A 19,154-nucleotide genomic window follows, 5' to 3' on the forward strand; every position below is an offset into this window, starting at 1 on the left:
CAGTCAGACCAGTCAAGTGAGGAACAATGGAACTTGTTCTTACACAAAAGGAAACACTTGAGGCATTAGTGGCCTGCTCTATGGAGGTAAATAGTTTCAGTTCAAGCCTCAAAGTGATGAAAAATATTGTATCTGCTGATCCAGCTTTCACATTAGTATTTGTACATAATATGAGGAGGGATGGGAATGTTGTGCAACAAAAATTTAGAACCGGATGCTCTGAAGTTAATAGTCTCTGAATGATTTTTGTTTGTTTTTTGTCTATTTGAGGTCTTTTGGTGTCTCTTTATTGTGTGTCTTTTTGACTTTTCTCTTTGTGGTCTTTTTTTTTGGGGAGTTGTGTTCTGTCTGAGTCTGACTGTCTCTGTCGGATCTATTTGCAGTCATTTTGTGTTGTTTGTGTCTCTTGCCATTATGAAACAAGAAACGTTAACTTCAAACACATATTTCTCACGGGCTTAGTGCTGTATATAATAATGACTTGCTTGTTGAGCAGAGTCGGTTGGTGGGCTTCACTTTTTGTCCGTCCTTCTCGGCGTTTCCTCCGCCCTCCTGGTTTATAAAAGAAGCGAGCAGCCCTCAATCATTGGAGCTGATTCAGTCAGGTGGATTGGGGTGGCTGTGAGATGGCGGAAAGAGGCAGAGAGCAGCCGGGGTTAATCCGTCTTTGTTTTGCTGCCCCGCAGTAGAACTTCTCAGTGTCGAGTCCGGTTCGGAGACACACAGAGAATTCGCTTACGGCGCAAACATGTCCTGGAAACGAGCCAGGAGTGGAGAATCTCCGATAAGCCGACGCGCAAAAGGTAGGAGAGAGACCAGTGTCGCTCGGTGAGGGTGAGCCGGTCAGTGCTGCTCCCATGGAGCCACAGCACACAGACACCTCGCTGGGTTCATGACTGAAGCACTGATGAACTTTTTAGCCAACTTTTTGTGTGGAGCTGAGGAATTTGCTGGAGCGGTCAGATATTATGGACTGTTGGAGTTTTCGGGTGTGAGCCAATAAAAATAATTTCTTCCCAACCCTTTCAGACGTCCCGGAGCCGCTGCAGGAGAGTGCTCCCTCCCCGACCCTGCCTGCGGATCATGTGCTCAGCTCCGGAGCGGTGTTATTCCCTGGTAGCTATTAACCCACATTTGTGTATCATGTGCCTGGTGTATTCATAAATGTTTGAAAGTGTGAGACCTAAGAGAGCTTGTGTGAAGGCTTTAGAACTCCTCCACTCCTGGTGATACTCATTCTTTTTTTAAATGTTTCATTTATTTTGGCAAAACTGGCAGCCACATGAAAATGTCCTTAACTCGGACCGGATGTCTAGGCCTCTTTCATTTTATTTTCCTTCTTCATCCCTAAAATTTGCACATAATGGGTTTATCTGGCTTTTTAGGTACTTTTGATCAACATGGTTGCCCTCTGGTTATGTTCCCAGTGGATGGGCAATACAAACTCTCCTCAGACCTCAGCAAAGCTGAAGTGGTGGACTTCATAAATTACTTTCAGTATCAGCACAAGTAGGTGGAATTCAACAAACACGTTTTTTTGCACTGTGTTTGTGTGTACAGTGATGTTTGGACTGTTTCTCTCTGACAGTAAGAAACTGGAAAAGCAGAGCATGGTGTCAGTCGTGGCTGATCTGAGGGATGTCTCACTCTCTACCATCAGTTTCATTGTCGAGACTCTACTGCTGCTTGAGGTATTGTTATGATGAAGTGGAGTGTGTGGCTACATTGTGAGACCTTTTCAAGATGATGGTTTACTTTTTTTAGACTGAAGTTCTATGCTGAAATGCTTTTAGACATGATTTTATTACCCAGCAGGCTGCTGTTGAATTGTGATGAATATGAATTGTATTATTTACTTTTTTGTGAACAAAGTATAAACCCCAAAGTACTCTGAAGAATTTGAGTCCCAAATAATAATGAAATATTGTTTAGATGTCAGCTGTCTAACCTGTGGAAGGACAAAAATGTAGAAACCCAGAATGAAGGTTTTCATTTAGCGATACATTTTTTACATTTTATGTGTTGTTGCTTTTGGGGAGTCAAATTGGAGAAAATGTTGCATGAATCTAATGCCTGAAGAATTGAAGATGAGGCAAAGGGTTTCAGAGATGTTTGCGTTTACTTAACCAATGAAGCCATTTTAAAAACTCTTGCTGCTGTGTGATTGAGTGCTGTATGAGCAACCATGTGTTTTCATTGAGGAAAACAAAGAATAATTGTTGGTGCAAATTTTTATTTTCCTTTTTTTTTTTTTTTTTTTTTTTTTTTAGCTACAAAAGCGCACAGTCCACACTGTGTACATCCTTCAGCCCAAAAAAAAGGATCTTGAGAAGCTAATGCTGAAGCTGCTGGCTCCATCGAAGGATTATCCTGCTTCTTTCAAAGTGAGTATATCAAACTGTTATGCACAGACTTTGTTGAGATTTAATGTACGTGAGCAGTTCTGATCTCCTTTTATAAACATTTTGTAGAGGGTCCTTCTGAGAGAAATCCCAGAGCTCCAGAACTACATTGATCGAAGCCAGCTACCATGGTCACTGGGTGGATACCTCATGTACCGTCATCAGAGCTGGGTTGCCTTCATTAAGGTAGTGATGCTGCTTTCTGCGAGACCAGTTTCATTTAGAAAGTGTAGAAAAATCACTGTGAAGAGGATACAGAGGGTAAGGGCCTGTGGTCTTGATCACATATCTGTGGTGATATATGGGACAGAGGGAGTGGACTTTAACCAGATGGAAACAATCCCAGAGAGTAAGTGTGCCAGAGGAATGTGATGTGCAGTTGATGAGCCATACAATGAAGATATGAAGGAGTTGCTGTGAACAGCAGCATGCTGAGAAAGGGCACTACAGATGTGATGTTTGCTTTGAGAATATTGATGGAGAAGTTCTGAAGGAGCTTCACTGTGCAATTGTGGATCTACACAAAGTATATGATAAGGTGCCAAGATGTGGTACTGTATTAGGAAGTTAGGAGTGTCAGAAGAGGAATGAAAATCAGATGATTAGAAACGAGTCCATCAGAGAGACGGCTGAGATGGTTTGGACATGTGCAGAGGAGGGATAGTGGGTAAATTATATAGAGGATGATGAAGATCGAACTGCCAAGCAGAAGGAAAAGAGGAAGACCTCAGAAGATTCATGGATGTAATGAGAGGGGTTGGGGTGACAGAAGACAATACTAGTGATAGAATAAAATTGATGCAGGTGACAATTGTGAGCCCAAAAGGGATCAGCTGAAGGAAGAGAGAAACGCCTGTATTAAAATGCTGCTGCTTCTCTGGGGAACAACTTGTCATGCACCAACTGTAGCAAAGGTAGCTACAAATATGGAATTTAACATGAGCTTTTCTACTTGTAATGTGTGCATCTATAAAGAGGTATGAGTAAGATGAAGAAATGAATGTCTGTCCTGCCTGTTATTTAGATGTATGACGATGTAGTCATGTTTCCTTTCCAAAGCTTTTGGTCATAGGAATAAGCTGGAAGAGCAGCTGAAAGTTCAGTGTTTAAGGATACTTTTTTTTAATGGGTGATTATGTTGATGATTGTCTGCTCCAACCAACTTTAAGCCAACCATTCTAACTAATTTGTTATATTTGTTTAACACAACCGTTAGTCTGATAGCAAGACTTAAGAATCAGTCTTATGATTAATCGGGGGATTTGTGTGTATGTTGAAATGTTTCTGCTCAAGTGTGACGTGAGAAACTGTCTCTCTGGTAATCCACTAATAACTAACAATAGGTCAGAATCCATTGAATATTTATTGCGAGCATAGATGCAGAGATCTGTTTGAGCAGCCAGCACCTCTTATTGGTCACCACCATGAAGCTTGTGCAAATGCCTTGCATAATGAGCTGATCTTATTAGCCATTGAAAGGAGCCCTCTTTCCATTAATTATCCATTCAGTCATATTCAGCTGGGCCATGACTGTTAACTGTGGCACCTCTTTGCCTGTGGGGAAACCTATTTAGGATACTACTTGGGATACAATCCCCATAGACTGAATTGGGATTTGGTTAACTTAATCGACTGTTGACATAACTAAATCGGGAAAATGAGTAGCCTTAAACTCATGCTCACCTTAAAGCTGTCTAAAATAAACAGTAGTGAAGTCTCATATTGTGAAATCCTGGGTGCACAGATGTATTTTGATGATCTCTGACTCATGCTGCTTCCTGCAGGAGATTGATGCATTTGTCCAGGAGTTTGTGTCTGTAGTCCAGCGGCTGCCTTCATGCATCTCTGCACTGCAGGCTCTGTCCAGGCTGCCACTGCCCACCACCGTCAGCGAGCTCCGGCAATTCTGCTTAGGCACTGAAGCCAAGTTTCAGCAGCTCAGGAGGTTAGAATTGCCCCTTCTTGGTTATGATCTTATCAAGCAGCTGCAGTCTAAAAAAGGGTGTGGCACTTTCTTGTCTGCAATATTTTTGTCAATCAAATATTCACTGAAATATAAACCTTATAGCAGCAGGACGGCAGAGGGGGATGTGCACAGATGCTTGTTTGGTGTAACACTTGTTTTGTCTTGTATTCATGGTATAATATTAGTACCATCAAGAGTAAATAATGTGCTCTAGTTGCTAATTCGGGCCCTATACTAGGAAACTCATTCAACGTGCTGTGGGTATCTTTCTGTTATGTGAAGCGGCTTACTCTAACACTGTCGATCAGGATAAACTGTTTCAGAAAGCTGGTTATCAAGTTAACCCAGGGTTACCCCTGCACGTTCAGATGAAAGAGGTGGTGTTGGCAGCTTCTGACCAATCTAGGGGCGTTTCACAGGTAAACATTAAAGCTTACAGTCCCACATGTATGATGTGATCAGGGAGTTGGGGCTGGAGGAGCTACTGAGGAACTGTGAGAGTTTGGTGGGGAAGCTGCGTTGGCCTGACAGGGAGCCGTGCTTCCAGGATATGGCTGGAACTGCCCTCTTCACTCAGATGGCCTTTGATATGCTCCAGAACCACAGCAGGTACTGCAGGCAGCCAGATCTCTGTGTCAAGTCATGAAAATGGGTTCTTTATCTTAATCCACCAAAAAGTCCATACAGCAGTTTTGTAATGATCCCATTTCACATCAGCTAAAGCAAAATGCCAGTATGACTAAGGATTATCCAAGATTAATGTTTTTTGCTACTCTAAGAAACTGTATCGGACGCTTTTAAGAGTTGATGTGCCATTTAATTACAGGATAACTGCTGCTGTGGAAAAAGTGGAGTTGCTGTGGCAGCAGCTGTTTTCTAAAGCTCGTTTAAGGCTACGTGTGTTCCAGTTGCGTGATAATGCGCTGCAGGTGGGTCTAACAGCAAGTCCACATGTAATGGTTTCCTTTAAAAAAAATTTTAAACCTAGTGGTCTAAACCAAAACCTAAATGACCTGAGTCACTTTACTCGGGCTGTTTTGGTTTGAGCAGAGTGGGGAATGTTTGACCACAAAACTGAGTATCCACAGGAAAAATGTGGCTTTGTACATCTGGATAACCTTAAAATATGAACTATTAAATCATTTTCTGATTGTGAATTGTCAAGGGTGCGGTTCTCATCTTTAAAAATGGCCTTGGGCGTGTAGCTAAGTACAGAACTAGATAAAAGTACAGATAATCGTGTTGGTATAAACGGCTCAGTGTTTGTGGAAAACTACTTTGAGTGACCACTTGAAGAAAATTATCAGCTCCCCCAGTAACTGGGGAACAACAACCGATCCGCAAATAAAGGCAACCGGATGTTGGGTTTTCTTGACGCTTGCTTACAGGTTTCTGAGAAGATTGAAACTCTTCTTCAAGAGAAGATCCAGCCCTTCAAAGTAGAGATTGCCAAGGACCCTACAAAAGCTGTGATTCTGGTGTCTGAATTTGAAGCATCCATCCACACTCCTGCTATGGTATGGCTTTAGCTTGCATGTTATGAATCTTACCTTGCAACATAGATCGACCTCGATTAGATTACACCACGGTTTAGTTAAATCCTAGTTGTTTGTAACATTAGTGTTGCTAACTGTGTTACGGATGCTGTTAACTTATGCTTGAAGTAAAGGTTACCTCTCACCTACCAGGCACTTGTTCGCTGGGCTGAAGATGTAATCCAGGCTTCAGCAGAGATTCTCCCCTTGGACAGTCAGCCCACAGGGAGCTGGGCTGCAGATCTGGAGAGGCTGAAGGACAAACTTGACTCTGCCGTGAACTTGATTCTGCAAACCCTCAGAGCAGTTTCCAGCTACCATCGCTACTACAGCAAGGCAAGTTGTGGAAAACTTACAGACGCGGTAATACCAAGTGCTCGTAACTGTGGCATGAACATCAGCAGCGCATTTGATTCATTGGAAGAACTTTTGTTTTGGAACCTAAGCTAACCATCAACAGCTTTTTGTCTTGCTCTTGTGAGGTAATGCTTGCCACGTTAAACAAAACAACAAAAATACCTTTACTGACTGTAATCACTGACAGTAGTTTTTATTTTTTTCACTCCACATGTGCCAGACATCCTCTTTCAAATCACACTGACCTATCATCCAACTGGCTTACTAACATTTTTCTATCATCCTGTGCTGTCTAATTACAGCCGGTGTGCATTTTTAATTTCAAGGACAAATGCTTTTTAACTACTTAAAGATGATGTTGATCAAAAATTTGAGTCTTTGTTATTGCCATACCTGGTTACTGTTGTCTAAAATAAATTGGCCCCACCCCCAAGAATAGCAGAAATTATGCCGTTTACCTGTTTAGGCCAGCTGCTGGTACAGTCTGGTCCTTTGCCAGAACTTCCTCCAGGAGCTCCTGTCGGGTGTTCGTGAAGAGGCTTCCTCCATCCAGCTGCAGCAGAAGAACTGGGGGATGATGCCTGGGTGGAGATGGAGGCTGTCCACTTTTCTGAAGAACAATCCCCCTCCAGAAATGGAGGAGCTGCTCCATCTGTCTCATTTGGCAAATGCAATCCCAGATGATGAGATCCAGCAGATGGGGAAACAAATGTCTCAAAGGTGATGTGATTGATTCCATTTCAACTGTTGTGTACAAAGTCGTACCTTGAGTGCAAGCAAATAAGGTGTGCGTGTGCATCAATTATCAACTTTCTTGCAGTTTTGTGCAAAAATTTGTTGAAAAGTAGCAGCTTTCTGAGACATCAGACATGTCAACCACTGCCGTTACCAAATGTCATTTATGGGCTGTTAGCAGGAAGCTTGGTCCTCTTCAGGAAAGCAGACTTGGTTAAAAACTGAATATGTATAAGTATGTTGTCCTTTCATAAAAGATCATCCAGTGTGTACTCTTGTAGGAAGGGTAAGGAATGAAGCACTCAAGTGCAGCTCCTCATTTTGAGAATTTGACCTGCTATGATGCTATGAATCAACTTTATTTTTCAATAGTAATTTACTCAAACTTGAATGAAATATTCTAATTTGAGCTGCTGAATTTGTGATTTGCATGAGTTACAAGCCACAAAAAGAGGTGTACCAGAGATGAAATCAATTTCTATCAAAGTTTAACCTTTTAATTAAATGATGAGAAACAAACATTCATCCATTTTGTTTAGTTTTTTATTTTTGTTGACACTTGAGTGACTTTTTGAAAGATGAAATGTCTTCACTTGGACTCAGAATCGCCAAAATGAGTCTTTGCTGGGTGAAATATCACATCTATAAGTTGTGTCCGTTGTGTGATCTATATTTTTATCTTCAGTTGAACAACTGATTCAGCAATCAAATGCAAGTTTGACAGATGATGGCAATTTAAATGGTTTTACTCCAGTGTTGTTGTTGTCGTCGTCTGTATTCATTGGTCCACTGGATTCTTTATTTATTCATGCTGTCACTGAATCATATAATTTATTTTCTCCTTTAGCAGATGGAGTAATATTTGGAATAGATTTAATCGGCTGATCAGCGTTTGTAGCTTATGGCTGCTCAATTAGTTTTGATCCCATCACCCATTCAACCCAAATATTCAGTATGTCAAATAACATTTGACAGTTTGGCTGAGCAGCCAGCCACACCAGTTTACCACATTAATTTTTTTTTTCTGGTGCCATTATTTCATTTTCTATTTATTTTTTATTCGCCAGGTGCTTGACACTGAGGAAACTTCTAAGCTCTTCAGGACCAGTGGCTGTCGAACAACTCCAGATGGCCCTACAGTGGCAGTATGAGTTACTGAGGGGCAACCATGTGAATCTCTTATCTGCTGATTCTACCACGTCAAAACCTGTGCCACACCATGTTTCAGAGTCAAACCTCGCTAAATGTAAAGGTGGTAAAGAAGTTGCCCATGTCTTTGGAACATCTCCCTTGTCCGGAGGTTCAGGGTTGGTGTCAGCTACGGGCAAACCGTCCTCCCCGTTTGCTGCAACCAGAGACTTTGCAATACCTGCCTCAAGCCCGCCTCAAATCCATGACATTATTTCCAGTGTTTCAGATAGGGCTCACAGAGAGGAGCATGACTTGGGCTCTATAGGAAGCTCTCCTAAAGCTGATTTGCTGAATCAGTTTGAGATCAAAGTAAAGCGCATAGCTGCTGTGTCCAGTAACCCTTGGCTTAGCTTGCCGGTAGAGGATTTGGAAAACTCTTACACTGTCAGCAGTACACAAAATCCAGCACCTCAAAAAGTTGATCACGATTCTTCAGATGAGCATGTCAGTGGCACCCAGGCTAGCAGGTCTCAAATTCAGCCTACACCGGAGGTTTTAAGGAGCACAGAACCCAAAGGATCACAGAGCAGGGACTGGATATTACATCCACAAAGTTGTGTGGAACATCCTGAACTAAGTCCCATTTGCAGTGTTCTCTCCAGCACCATTATTGAAGGAAGAGACAAGTCCATCTGTTCCACAGAGGGGGTTCCCACTCTACTCTGGGATTCTTATGACCTCCATGACCAAAATCAAGATGATGATGACGATGATGATGATGATGGGTAATTTGTTTGGCTTCAAATGTCAAAATGTCAATCAGTATGTTGCTTCTCCTACAGTGTGCTATTCTCAAAGAAATTTCAGCAGTGGTATTGAAATTTCAGTTGTTACACAGATCCTACACGAGTAATCTTTTTTTAATTTATATTTTTTATTGTTGGTCACAAGTGACAAAATAATTAGATTTGTCACATAAGGGGACTCTGATTTATTGCAATTTATGATGAGGACTGATCAGGCATGATCACCTGCCAAACTGCATTCTGAACCAGTAAAATTCCTCCAGTGGCACCTACTGTTACATTTCATCATAACATACAGACACTGTATTGTCTACTTTGATTCCTTATGGCAGCAAATTAATGAGGGTCAGATGAAAGAGTTGAAGGAAGGATGGTAAACTGGGAAAAGGCAAATTGAAGAATTGCCTAATGCCTTATTTTATTTCCCCTCGCAACTTTTCAGCGAGTTGTCCATGAAGGACTGGGATGTGAAGGAAGAGGACGGTCTGAGGGAAGTGGAGAATATCTTGGACAAGGCTGATGAAATATTAGAGGTGAGAGGGGGATCGTTTGAGAAATGAAGACAGTGCTGGTTGTTGTGACTTCTGGACAGAACGGATTCCCTTTCAGTCGATTCACTTGGTACAACGCATAAGTATGGGATATCACGCCCTCGCGTGTCCAGTGTACCGAGTGAATCAACTGAAAGGGAACAGAAGTTATAGACATAACTATTCGTTTTTATTTTGCAGGAGGAGGAAAATGTTCTGGCTCAGGAAGCTGTGCTAGATGCACTGCTGAGGACAGAGGACAGGCAGGGTGTCTGGCGATTGTGTGATGGTGAGGACCAGCTTGATACGGTGGGTGAAGCATCTAGCAGATCAGTTCTTTGTTACAGATTCTATTAATTTTCGATATCGGTTTGTTTCAGTTACTCTATGCCTCTATGGCACGGAAAAAGAGGTAAGTTACACAAGGCACAGGTCCAGGGATGTCTTTGGACTGTAAGAGGAAGATGGACAAAATGTGAAACTGATGTGTGGTTTATAAACTATTGGGGGAAACCTGGTCTTGTTAGGAGAGACGGGATTTATCCCACTTTGGGAGCAACTCTCCTTTCTGGGAAATCTGGCTAAATTTATTAAACGATCCAAACGGGAACCCAAGTTGCCGTCTTACACGCCTCTCTGCAGCGTCTCCTCTTCTGTCATTCCCACAGACCGTCTACATTCAGATGATCAAAACACACTTGCAGTTTGTTTTTTAGGATTTTATATCAAAGGACTAAATAAGATCCTCTGAAAAAGAGCAGAGTTTATTGAACAGTCATGCAAAAACAAAGGAGCACATAACTACACACAGAATAACGAGACAAAGCAACCCTAGGGTTTAGAGCCTTAAGCATATGCACACGTAGCAGAAAGCTAGAGAAAAAGACAGAAAAAAGAGTGACAGACTAAAGTAAGAACTCCTGGATCCTCTTTAGGGTGAGGAGCCTCTGACTACTCCTCTATGAAGTATAACCCATGAGTTGTACAGCTTTCAGGGTATTCTTTTCAGGTTTATATTTATACTCTCCTTTTTGACAGATCTGTTATGCCAGCCTTTTATAGTAAGAAGTAATTAATCTACTTGATATTTTTATTACCCAAAAATAAAAATTTATTTCAGTAATTATTGGTTTTCTCCAACTTCAGCCATGATTCATAGTAATCACCAGGTGGACCCCTGGATTTTTAACCATTAGAGGAAAATTTAATTGGTCATTCCCAGATGTCATGAAGTACAAGGACTTTGGAAACTGCTGTATAGTCAGCTCAATTATTGACTCAACTTCAATAATTTTATTTCCTATGATTTGCATTTGCCATTCTTTCACATATAGTGTAATATTACTTTGTCCTGGCATGTATTTAGTTGGCAGGTAACGGTAAATAATTTTGCTCTTCACCAAGAAGATTGTCCGGCCATCAGTTTACGCCCTGAAGTTAAAGTGCTTTGGTTAAATGATCTGAATTTGTCTGGCAAGTCTACGTCTGCAAGTCAAGTCGGCTTTATTTGTATAGCACATTTAAAGGACCTCAAGTGTCGGCCAAAAATGAATGAATAAATAGGCTTTTCTCATAAAACAAAATTCCCCAGTAACATGAAAGACTCCGTGCCAGTTCTCCCAAACACTTTACTGCAGTTGTTACAGCCAGTGGCACAATGATTATTAGGTATGTGAGGCAAATACTTTTTTACACAGAGCCAGGTGGACAACTGTCATCTTTTGTAGCCCGGTTGTATTGAGCTTGTTTCAAGTAGTGAAACAAGCTTGTTTCCAGTTTTGGCTAAAATATTTTTCTTATGTAATTTGCAAAGTACTGTGCTATGTTGAAATGGCTAAACCCTCATCAGAGGCTGACAGACATGCTGGGGTTTGTCTTATAAAATGTCTGACTCAAATAGATGTTGATTCAAATAACTTTTCATATTAAATACAAATGTCAGTAATCCTTAGCTTGTTAATGTCTAACTCACTCCTTATAATTATTGTGCTGATGGTTGTTCTGAAAATAATTCCAGAATAGAGTAGATATCAGCCCCTGTTAAGGCCTGATATCAATCTGAGTCTTACCTGTTCAAACCTTTAAACCATGTTTAATTTACTGCTGGTTCCAAAAAATGGGTAGATGATGGCCAGAATGGAAAAACTCAGTTTGCCTGAAGGGAAGCCTACAAACCAGTGGGTAATGTGACAGTAGGTTTGTCAGCTTGTTTTATAGTCCCTTGGTATTCACTATATTTTTCCTTATTCTTTTAAGATGTCGTCCTACGAGCTGGCTGAAGCTGGTGTTCTTTGTTTCGATGACTGCGTTGACTCTGCAGAATCTGACGGTTTCATTGACCTTGTGTCGGCTGGGTCTGCACGTGAAACTAAAGCTAATGCGGATGGGCTTTACAGTGAAGCTCCAACGGTATCTGACAGCAAGCCAGACCTGCTGATGGAACTGAGAAAGGTTCATATCCTGGACGGGTTAATCATGGACGAGAACTTGCAGATCAACAAGTTTCGATGCAGTAAAGAGAAACTCAACACTGAGCTCTGGGAGAGCAAACCTGTGGGTACAAATGTGTTACTGACTTCACGCAATGAGAGGGAGGCTTCACATTTGCAGCTGGAAAAGGAGAAGAGGGAGGTGGAGGAGCTGGAGAAACAGAATGAGGATATTGATGAAAGGTTTAAAAAATGTTCTATAACTGAAAGGCCTAGAAAAGAACATGATGATCGAGTGCTCTGTGATCTCTTTCCCAATGGTTCTGGAAGATCAGTCGCCAGCCTTGCCATGGATGGGTCTGTGAATACACGTGTGACTAAAATTATTCAAGATGTTTCAGACCTTAAGGTAACCAAAGGGGCTTCACCACAAGATGTGGCTCAACTGCCACTTCCCCAGTGTCAAGATGCTAGTGGTTGTACAACTGGTCTGTCAGTATATTACAAAATTACCTTGAACAATGTATTTGATTTACAGGAACCCTCAGAAGAGGCAGGTGTCCAATCGCAATACATCGATGGGAATGAATTGGCCAGGTCTGCTAGTTTATGCAGTCCAGAAGCATCTTTAATCCCTGAAATGAGGGTAGATGATGGCACCTTTGACCCAGGTGGAAAATCACTCCTTCCCCCTGTAGCTAAGCCAAGAAAGTCTTTGCTTCCTGTGAATGAAGCCCGTGCTGAACTTGAAGCTCCTCACTCCACAGAGGAGTCCTTAGATCATTATTTTGTAGGTGAAGGCCAACTTCATCTACAAAATGAAGTACTTGAAGAGCTGCCAGAGAATGTGCCTCCAGACACCAGCCACAGCTTGGTTTCCAGTCCAAATGTAACACAACATGAAAACGATAACCATGTACCCCCAGAGAACTGTTGGGCATCATTACAGCGCTCGTCTGAAATAATGACTAAAAATGAAAAGATGCCCACATCTTTACTCAAACTACATGTGCAGTCAGCAGAGGAAATCCACACTTCACCTCCTGCAGATGACCACCAACTCGAACAGTCTGTATCCCAAGTGACTGCTGATCAGCCTCTAGAGTTTGACTCGGGTGGAAGAGACGAACCAAATGAAAAGCTACTAGATGGCGTTCAGAGCTCTGAGGCTCTGAGAATCTCTGGGTCACCTGAAAGTCAGATCCAGTTTTATAGCCCCATGACGGAGGTACGTGGGCACATCCTACTTCAGCTGTCACCTTTTTGTCTTCATTTAGAACATCAAGTATATCTCGTATTTAAAAGCCTAACATCAACATTAGTTTTTAGTTCTTATGAAAGCTTTCTCCCAACCCCAGGCTTTTAAATTGCTGTGTGCCATGTGTAACTGAGCGCACATACTTTGAATGTATGACTAAAATGGGGCTTATAGACTAAAGCGCTGGCCAGACTTGAAAACAAATAAAGTTGTAGTCACAATATAAACTTAAAAGATCATTTCAGTGCTTTTGAACCTCTGGAATTTTATTTTTTTTTAAAAAAGGAAAAAAAAAAAAGCTTGTGTCTGTATCTCTAGATTGCAGATTTCAAGAGTCCAATTGTACTGGATTCAGGCTCTGGTTTGATAAAGGCAGGATTTGCAGATCAAGACCTACCAACCATTATATTCCCCACAATAATTGGGGTGCCAAAGTATGAGGTAAGTGCATTCGTTGTTAGAAGCTTTGATTTTAACTCGTGTCCCTTAGGTTGGCCCCTACATGTTTGAACATATTTATGGAGCGTTTCTTTTCAAAATATTTTCAGTAAATGTATTCTATAAATTGCCTTGGTCTTTGCATCCTTTGTCTGTTCATTGCAGCAGCCTCATGATGTGTGTTTATAGTTGGTTGGCATCTGCCTACAGCTACTTTGAGCTATAAGGAAAACTATGGGGATTTAAAGTGTGGGTATAAATATACTTTTTTTTTTTTTTTTTTTTTTTTTTTTTTTTTTTTGTCCTGTCTTTGCAGGAAGTACTGAATGGTAACCTTGAAAGAGAGGCCTACATTGGTCACGATGCAGAACACATGAGAGGGGTTCTGACTCTGAAGCACCCCATAAAGAATGGAATCATTCACAACTGGGATGAAATGGAAAAGGTGAGACTCGTGTTTGCATAACAACTAGAAAATGAAAAACTCATGTCGGAATCATTCCCCTTTAGTACTTAAATGTTACGTATATTGATGTGTCGTCTGGAACTCGATTACTGACTACAGGTTACAGCTGTTCCACAGACCCAGCTGGCTGAAGATGTTGGATGTCTTTTCCAGCAATATGAGGCTTAGTTTGAAAGAGGCACGACCCAAAGCCTTTTTGTTTGTAGTACTTGACATGTGAGGAAAATGTGTACATTCAGTTTAAAAACATGTTATTGTGGTCCTGCTGTGCATATATCCATAAATGGACTAGAAAACTTTACACTTAATATGCTGTTTTATTTTGCTACTGCACTGGTTTTAATATTTTTACCCCTAAGCCATAAAAGGCTGAGGGGGTATTGTTGTCATCGTGTCAGGCCTGCGGGTGGCGTGTACACCCAGCTTTGTGAACACAGTAACCTGAGAATGAGGTAACATGAGGTGCAGCTGGTAGGAGGCTGAGCAGTAGTGATGGTGGCCGTCAGTATTTTTATCTACTGTGTTAAACAAAGCGAGTTTACACGTAATAATGAAATGTGCTGTATAAATAAAATTGCTATTGGCATGTGGGAGAGTCTGTACAGCCTTAAAGGCTGCAAAAGTTTCATTTTATACTTGATCGTTACAGGTACATTTGCTCATCTATCATACAGTCTCTGCTGCTTGAAACTTGCTGGCAAAGTGGAAAGGCACAAATGGTTTTCTTATGTTCAAGTCTCAAATATAACAAATCCGTTCAGCAAATACCCTGGTTTTATCCCATCATTGGTCACACAGTGTATATGTGTTGATGCTGTCAAAAGCCTCACTTCATAGGAATATGTTCCTGAGGCTTAGAGGGCAGCTGCAGACCTATTTGTCCCTGTGGATTACCGGTAGTCTAGTTTGAATGTCTGTGTTTTGAGAACTCACCCACTTTGCAACTTCCCCACCCATTAACATGCTTCCCTCAAGAGAAATAAAGTATTGGTGGTTGTCCACAAGCTCATTTACTCTTGGTGCTTGACTTTTTGTCTCTTAGATCTGGCATCATACGTTCCAGCAGCTGCGTGTGGAACCAGAAGATCACCCGGTTCTTTTGACGGAAGCGGCCATGAACCCTCTGAAGAATCGGCAGCACGCGGTTGAGATCATGTTTGAGTGTTTCAACGTGCCTTTCACCTATGTAGCCATGCAAGCAGTGCTAGCGCTCTACGCAGCGGGAAGAACCACTGGTACTGTAGTCGCTCGTCTTCCCGCACTGATTGATGCACACGGATGATGGCTTGTCTGAAGACTTTGTTCAGCTTGGTGTATTTAAACCACTCAAATCTGATCCTATGATCCTACTTGTGCGTATTTGATATAGGTGTGGTGTTTGACTCTGGGGATGGAGTGAGCCACAGTGTGCCTGTGTTTGAGGGATACTGTCTACCTCATGCTGTGCAACGCTTTCCCCTGGCTGGATTAGATGTTACACTGCATCTTAAAAAGGTATTTAGCACTTCTGTTAATGCTCCAGTGTAGGAGCTATGTTATTGATTGCTTGGAAGGCATAATCCCTGGATGGTTCCTAACTTAGTTTAAAGACGAGGCAAAACCAGCTTGCTGTGCTTGTTCTTTAAGCTTCTCCGGGAACAGGGAGTGTGCATGCGTACCACAGCAGAGGAGGAGATAGTGAGGGAGATGAAGGAGAAGTGCTGCTGTGTCTCTCTCAACTATGAAGATGAGCTAAATCGGGGGCAGTCATCCTGCAGAGAGATGCATTACACCATGCCAGATGGGCAGATTATTACCCTCAGCACAGAGAGGTTCAGGTAATGTTGGGGGGCTGCTTCCTGCTTTTTACCAACACTTAAGTTTTAGAAATGATCTTGTGGTCACCTTGCTTGTTGTATAGCACAGACTCTTTAGCAGAGTGTACCCCCTGTTCATCTAGGGCACCTGAGATTCTGTTCAAACCTGAGCTGATTGGACGGGACCATTATGGGATGCACGAAAGCATCTACAGGTCAATCCTCAGCACAGACATTGACCTGAGGCGCTGCTTCCTGGGAAGCATTGTACTTTCAGGTAACATTTGGTTCTTGGTAAGGTGTTGCACTACAATCTGAAGTACAATGGTTTTCCAAATTCTGCTTCCATTTGTTTTGTCCTCTCTTCCTGAAGGTGGGAACACTCTGCTGCCCGGCCTGCCTGAGCGACTGCAGGATGAAATCAAAGGCCTGCTGCCCTCAGACATGGGGGGCAGTGTTTGTGTAACCAGCCCCAAAGATAGAGACTTCTCAGTGTGGAGAGGAGGAGCAGTGTTGGCAAATATGCCTACCTTTACCTCTGCATGGATCAGTCGGGACGAATACGAGGAGTATGGACCGCAGATAGTCTTCAGGAAGTGCTTCTGAATCGACTGAAAGGTTGATGGCTCATTTCATCAACAGTGCTGCTGGCTGCTGAGCCAGCGGGACTCAGCTGTTGTCCCTCTCTGTGGAATCTTTTGTGTTTTTCTTAATTTTCTCTCCCCTGTTCTTTAGTGGAGGTTTCCTGCTTACACCTTATGCACTTCCTATACAGCCCACTAACACGGCAATAAGGAAGTTGATCAAAACGTTCCAATCATTACTATTGTCATTGCTATCACTATAAAACCTCTAAGTGTGCCTTAAATTCTAAATTTCTGTGTCCCAAGAACTTAAGCCTAAATATATTCATGTTCTGTGATTAAGGGGCTGAAACTGAAGCTGCCCTTTAATTCATGTCTGTCTTTGTTTCAAGAATATGCAATTGAGAAACATGAAGAAATTTTGATGTGTCAGCTTTAAATTGTGCATTAATCTGATATTGTCAAAAACCTTATTTATTGTTTTTGCTTTTATGTGAAACATGATACTTGCTTTTACACATGGTAGTCCAGCTGTAATCTGCTGTGGTTCTTTATGCACTGAATGTTGAGTATTAAGGGCTCTGCAGAATTTATTCTTAAATCTTCTGCAATAATGGATTTGTCACAATGCAACTTTCAATGATTCCTTTAGTTAATACCACATTTTCGTTGTAATATGACTCAGATTGTCATCATAACACATGACAGAATATATTTGTTTTTAATTTCTTTTTCTGTGCAGAATCCTTTGAATGGAGTGGCTCCTAATACTCATCAGATGGGTGCAGTGTACATGAGTTTTTCCTGAGGTCATTGTTGGTTCTTAGACCTCGTTGCACGTGTTGCTCTGGTACATTGTGAACTCTGTATAATTTTTCAGTGTGGAGGTTTTTTTTTTTTGGTTTTTTTTGTGTAGGGGACCATTGTGTGTTTTACATGCATTCTTGCACAAGTTATCCTTTTTGTGGACTCTGTTCCAGTGATGCCAAACTGCTCAATTCCTGTTAAATTCTGAAGAAAAACAAACAGTGGCAGCCCGTGCTGTTAGACTTGGTGAACATTTAAAGATTTTTATTATTTATTCTGTGCATGAAATTCAGTTGCATGAGTTTGAATTCCACGTGTGTGTCTATGTTGTTTTGGACTTGTGTGTGTACTTTGCATGAATTTTGTATTTTTAAGTGTCTGTCTAAAAGCAGAGGGTTTGTCATGTGGCCTAGAGCTCTGCTCTTATGGGGAAATTACTGAGCGGTGACAGCAGAAGCTGCCGTTTCAGGCAAGTTTGAAGTGAACAGGCTCATGGATTGTGTGGTTCTTCTAATTGTAGTTAAACGGCTGGGCCGAGTCCAGCAGTGTTTTTCCTGAACCATGTCTTTTTTTTTTTTTTTTAAATAAATATTGTAATCATCATCCTGCTGTGCTGACTTTGTTTCAGTTGTAGACGTCCCTGAATGTTGAGACTAAAACGGAAATGGATCTGCTTTTTCATATTTGCCTAAATGTAACCAGTGTGTTCCTGTGTTGTATGATGAAAGGTAGGGCAAGTTTATTTATATAGCACAATTCAACAACACGGTGATTCAAAGTGCTTTAGAAAAAAAAAAAAAAAAAAAAAGGAACAGTAGATAAAATCAGTAGTTAAAATGTAAGTTTAAGAATTTAGGCTTAAAAGTAAAACTGGATTTGGTGCTTTATTCAAATGCAGCTGGGAATAGGTGAGTCTTAAACCTGGATTTAAATAAACTGAGTGTTTCAGCTGATCTGAGGCTTTCTGGGAGTTTTGTTCCAGATATATGGAGCATAAAAGCTGAATGCAGCTTCTCAGTGTCTGGTTCGGACTCGGAACTGATTTTAAAAAAAAAAAAAAAAAAAAAAAAAAAAAAAACTGGCTCCAGATGACCTGGGGGATCTGGAAGGTTCATACTCGGTCAAGCCTACTAAAGATGAATGCATGGACTAATTTTTCCAGGTCCTGTTGAGACATCAGACCTTTTATCCTTGAAATATTCTTGAGGTGATAGTAAGCTGATTTTGTTATTGCCTTAATGTGTTTTTCTAAGTTTAGGTCTGCGTCCACTTCAGTTTTGTTTAGCTGGAGAAAATTGTGGCACAGCCAGTCATTAATTTCCTCAATGCATTTATCAAGAGCCTGTACAGGGCCTCAGTAATATATCTGTGCTTATCTGCATAGCTATGATAGTTTATTTTGTTCTTTATAATCTGTTCCAGTGGGAGCATGTAAATGTTAAACAGAAGAGGTCCCATGATGGAACCTTGGGGAACTCCACATGTGATACTTGTCTGCTCAGATGTGAAGTTACCTATTGATACAAAGTATTTCCTGTTTTCTAAGTATGTTTTGAACCAGTTTAGTACAGTTCCTGAAAGACCTGCCCAGTTCTCCAGTCGTTTGAGTAATATGTTGTGGTCAACTGTATCAAATGCTGCACTGAGATCCAGTAAAACTATAAGACTGACATTTTTCCACTGTCTGTATTCAGACATGTGTCATTAAACACTTTGGTCAGAGCGGTTTCAGTGCTGTGGTTCTGTCTAAAACCTGACTGGGAGGCATCATAGCAGTTATTCTGTTTTAAGAAGTAATTGAGTTGTTAAGAAACTTTTTCAATGTTCTTACTTAAAAATGAAAGATTTGAGATCAGCCTGTAGTTGTTCATTTGTGTCTTGTCAAGATTGTCCTTTTTCAGTAGAGGATTAATT

At 41.3% G+C, this 19,154-nt stretch overlaps 1 protein-coding gene across 2 annotated transcripts; it reads left to right on the forward strand.

Moving 5' to 3' along the window:
- Positions 1-542: 542 nt before the first annotated feature.
- Positions 543-17,855, forward strand: LOC308396666 (uncharacterized protein). Of its 2 annotated transcripts, XM_080882164.1 has the most exons (24): positions 543-803; positions 1,030-1,116; positions 1,386-1,509; positions 1,589-1,691; positions 2,271-2,384; positions 2,472-2,588; positions 4,187-4,347; positions 4,831-4,977; positions 5,195-5,297; positions 5,757-5,885; positions 6,057-6,239; positions 6,727-6,980; positions 8,063-8,911; positions 9,375-9,465; positions 9,664-9,771; positions 11,719-12,300; positions 12,430-13,119; positions 13,468-13,590; positions 13,904-14,032; positions 15,096-15,288; positions 15,423-15,547; positions 15,680-15,870; positions 15,993-16,126; positions 16,223-17,855. In XM_080882164.1, the coding sequence occupies exons 1-24, from the start codon at positions 749-751 to the stop codon at positions 16,453-16,455; spliced, it is 5,025 nt and encodes a 1,674-aa protein (XP_080738290.1). In that variant the 5' UTR covers positions 543-748; the 3' UTR covers positions 16,456-17,855. The 2 variants fall into 2 exon arrangements, with proteins under 2 accessions (XP_080738290.1, XP_080738289.1); XM_080882163.1 differs by having other exon boundaries at positions 11,719-13,119.
- Positions 17,856-19,154: the final 1,299 nt, after the last annotated feature.

This window comes from Rhamphochromis sp. 'chilingali' (genome assembly GCF_963969265.1).
Source record: "Rhamphochromis sp. 'chilingali' genome assembly, chromosome: 5".
NCBI lineage: Eukaryota > Metazoa > Chordata > Actinopteri > Cichliformes > Cichlidae > Rhamphochromis > Rhamphochromis sp. 'chilingali'.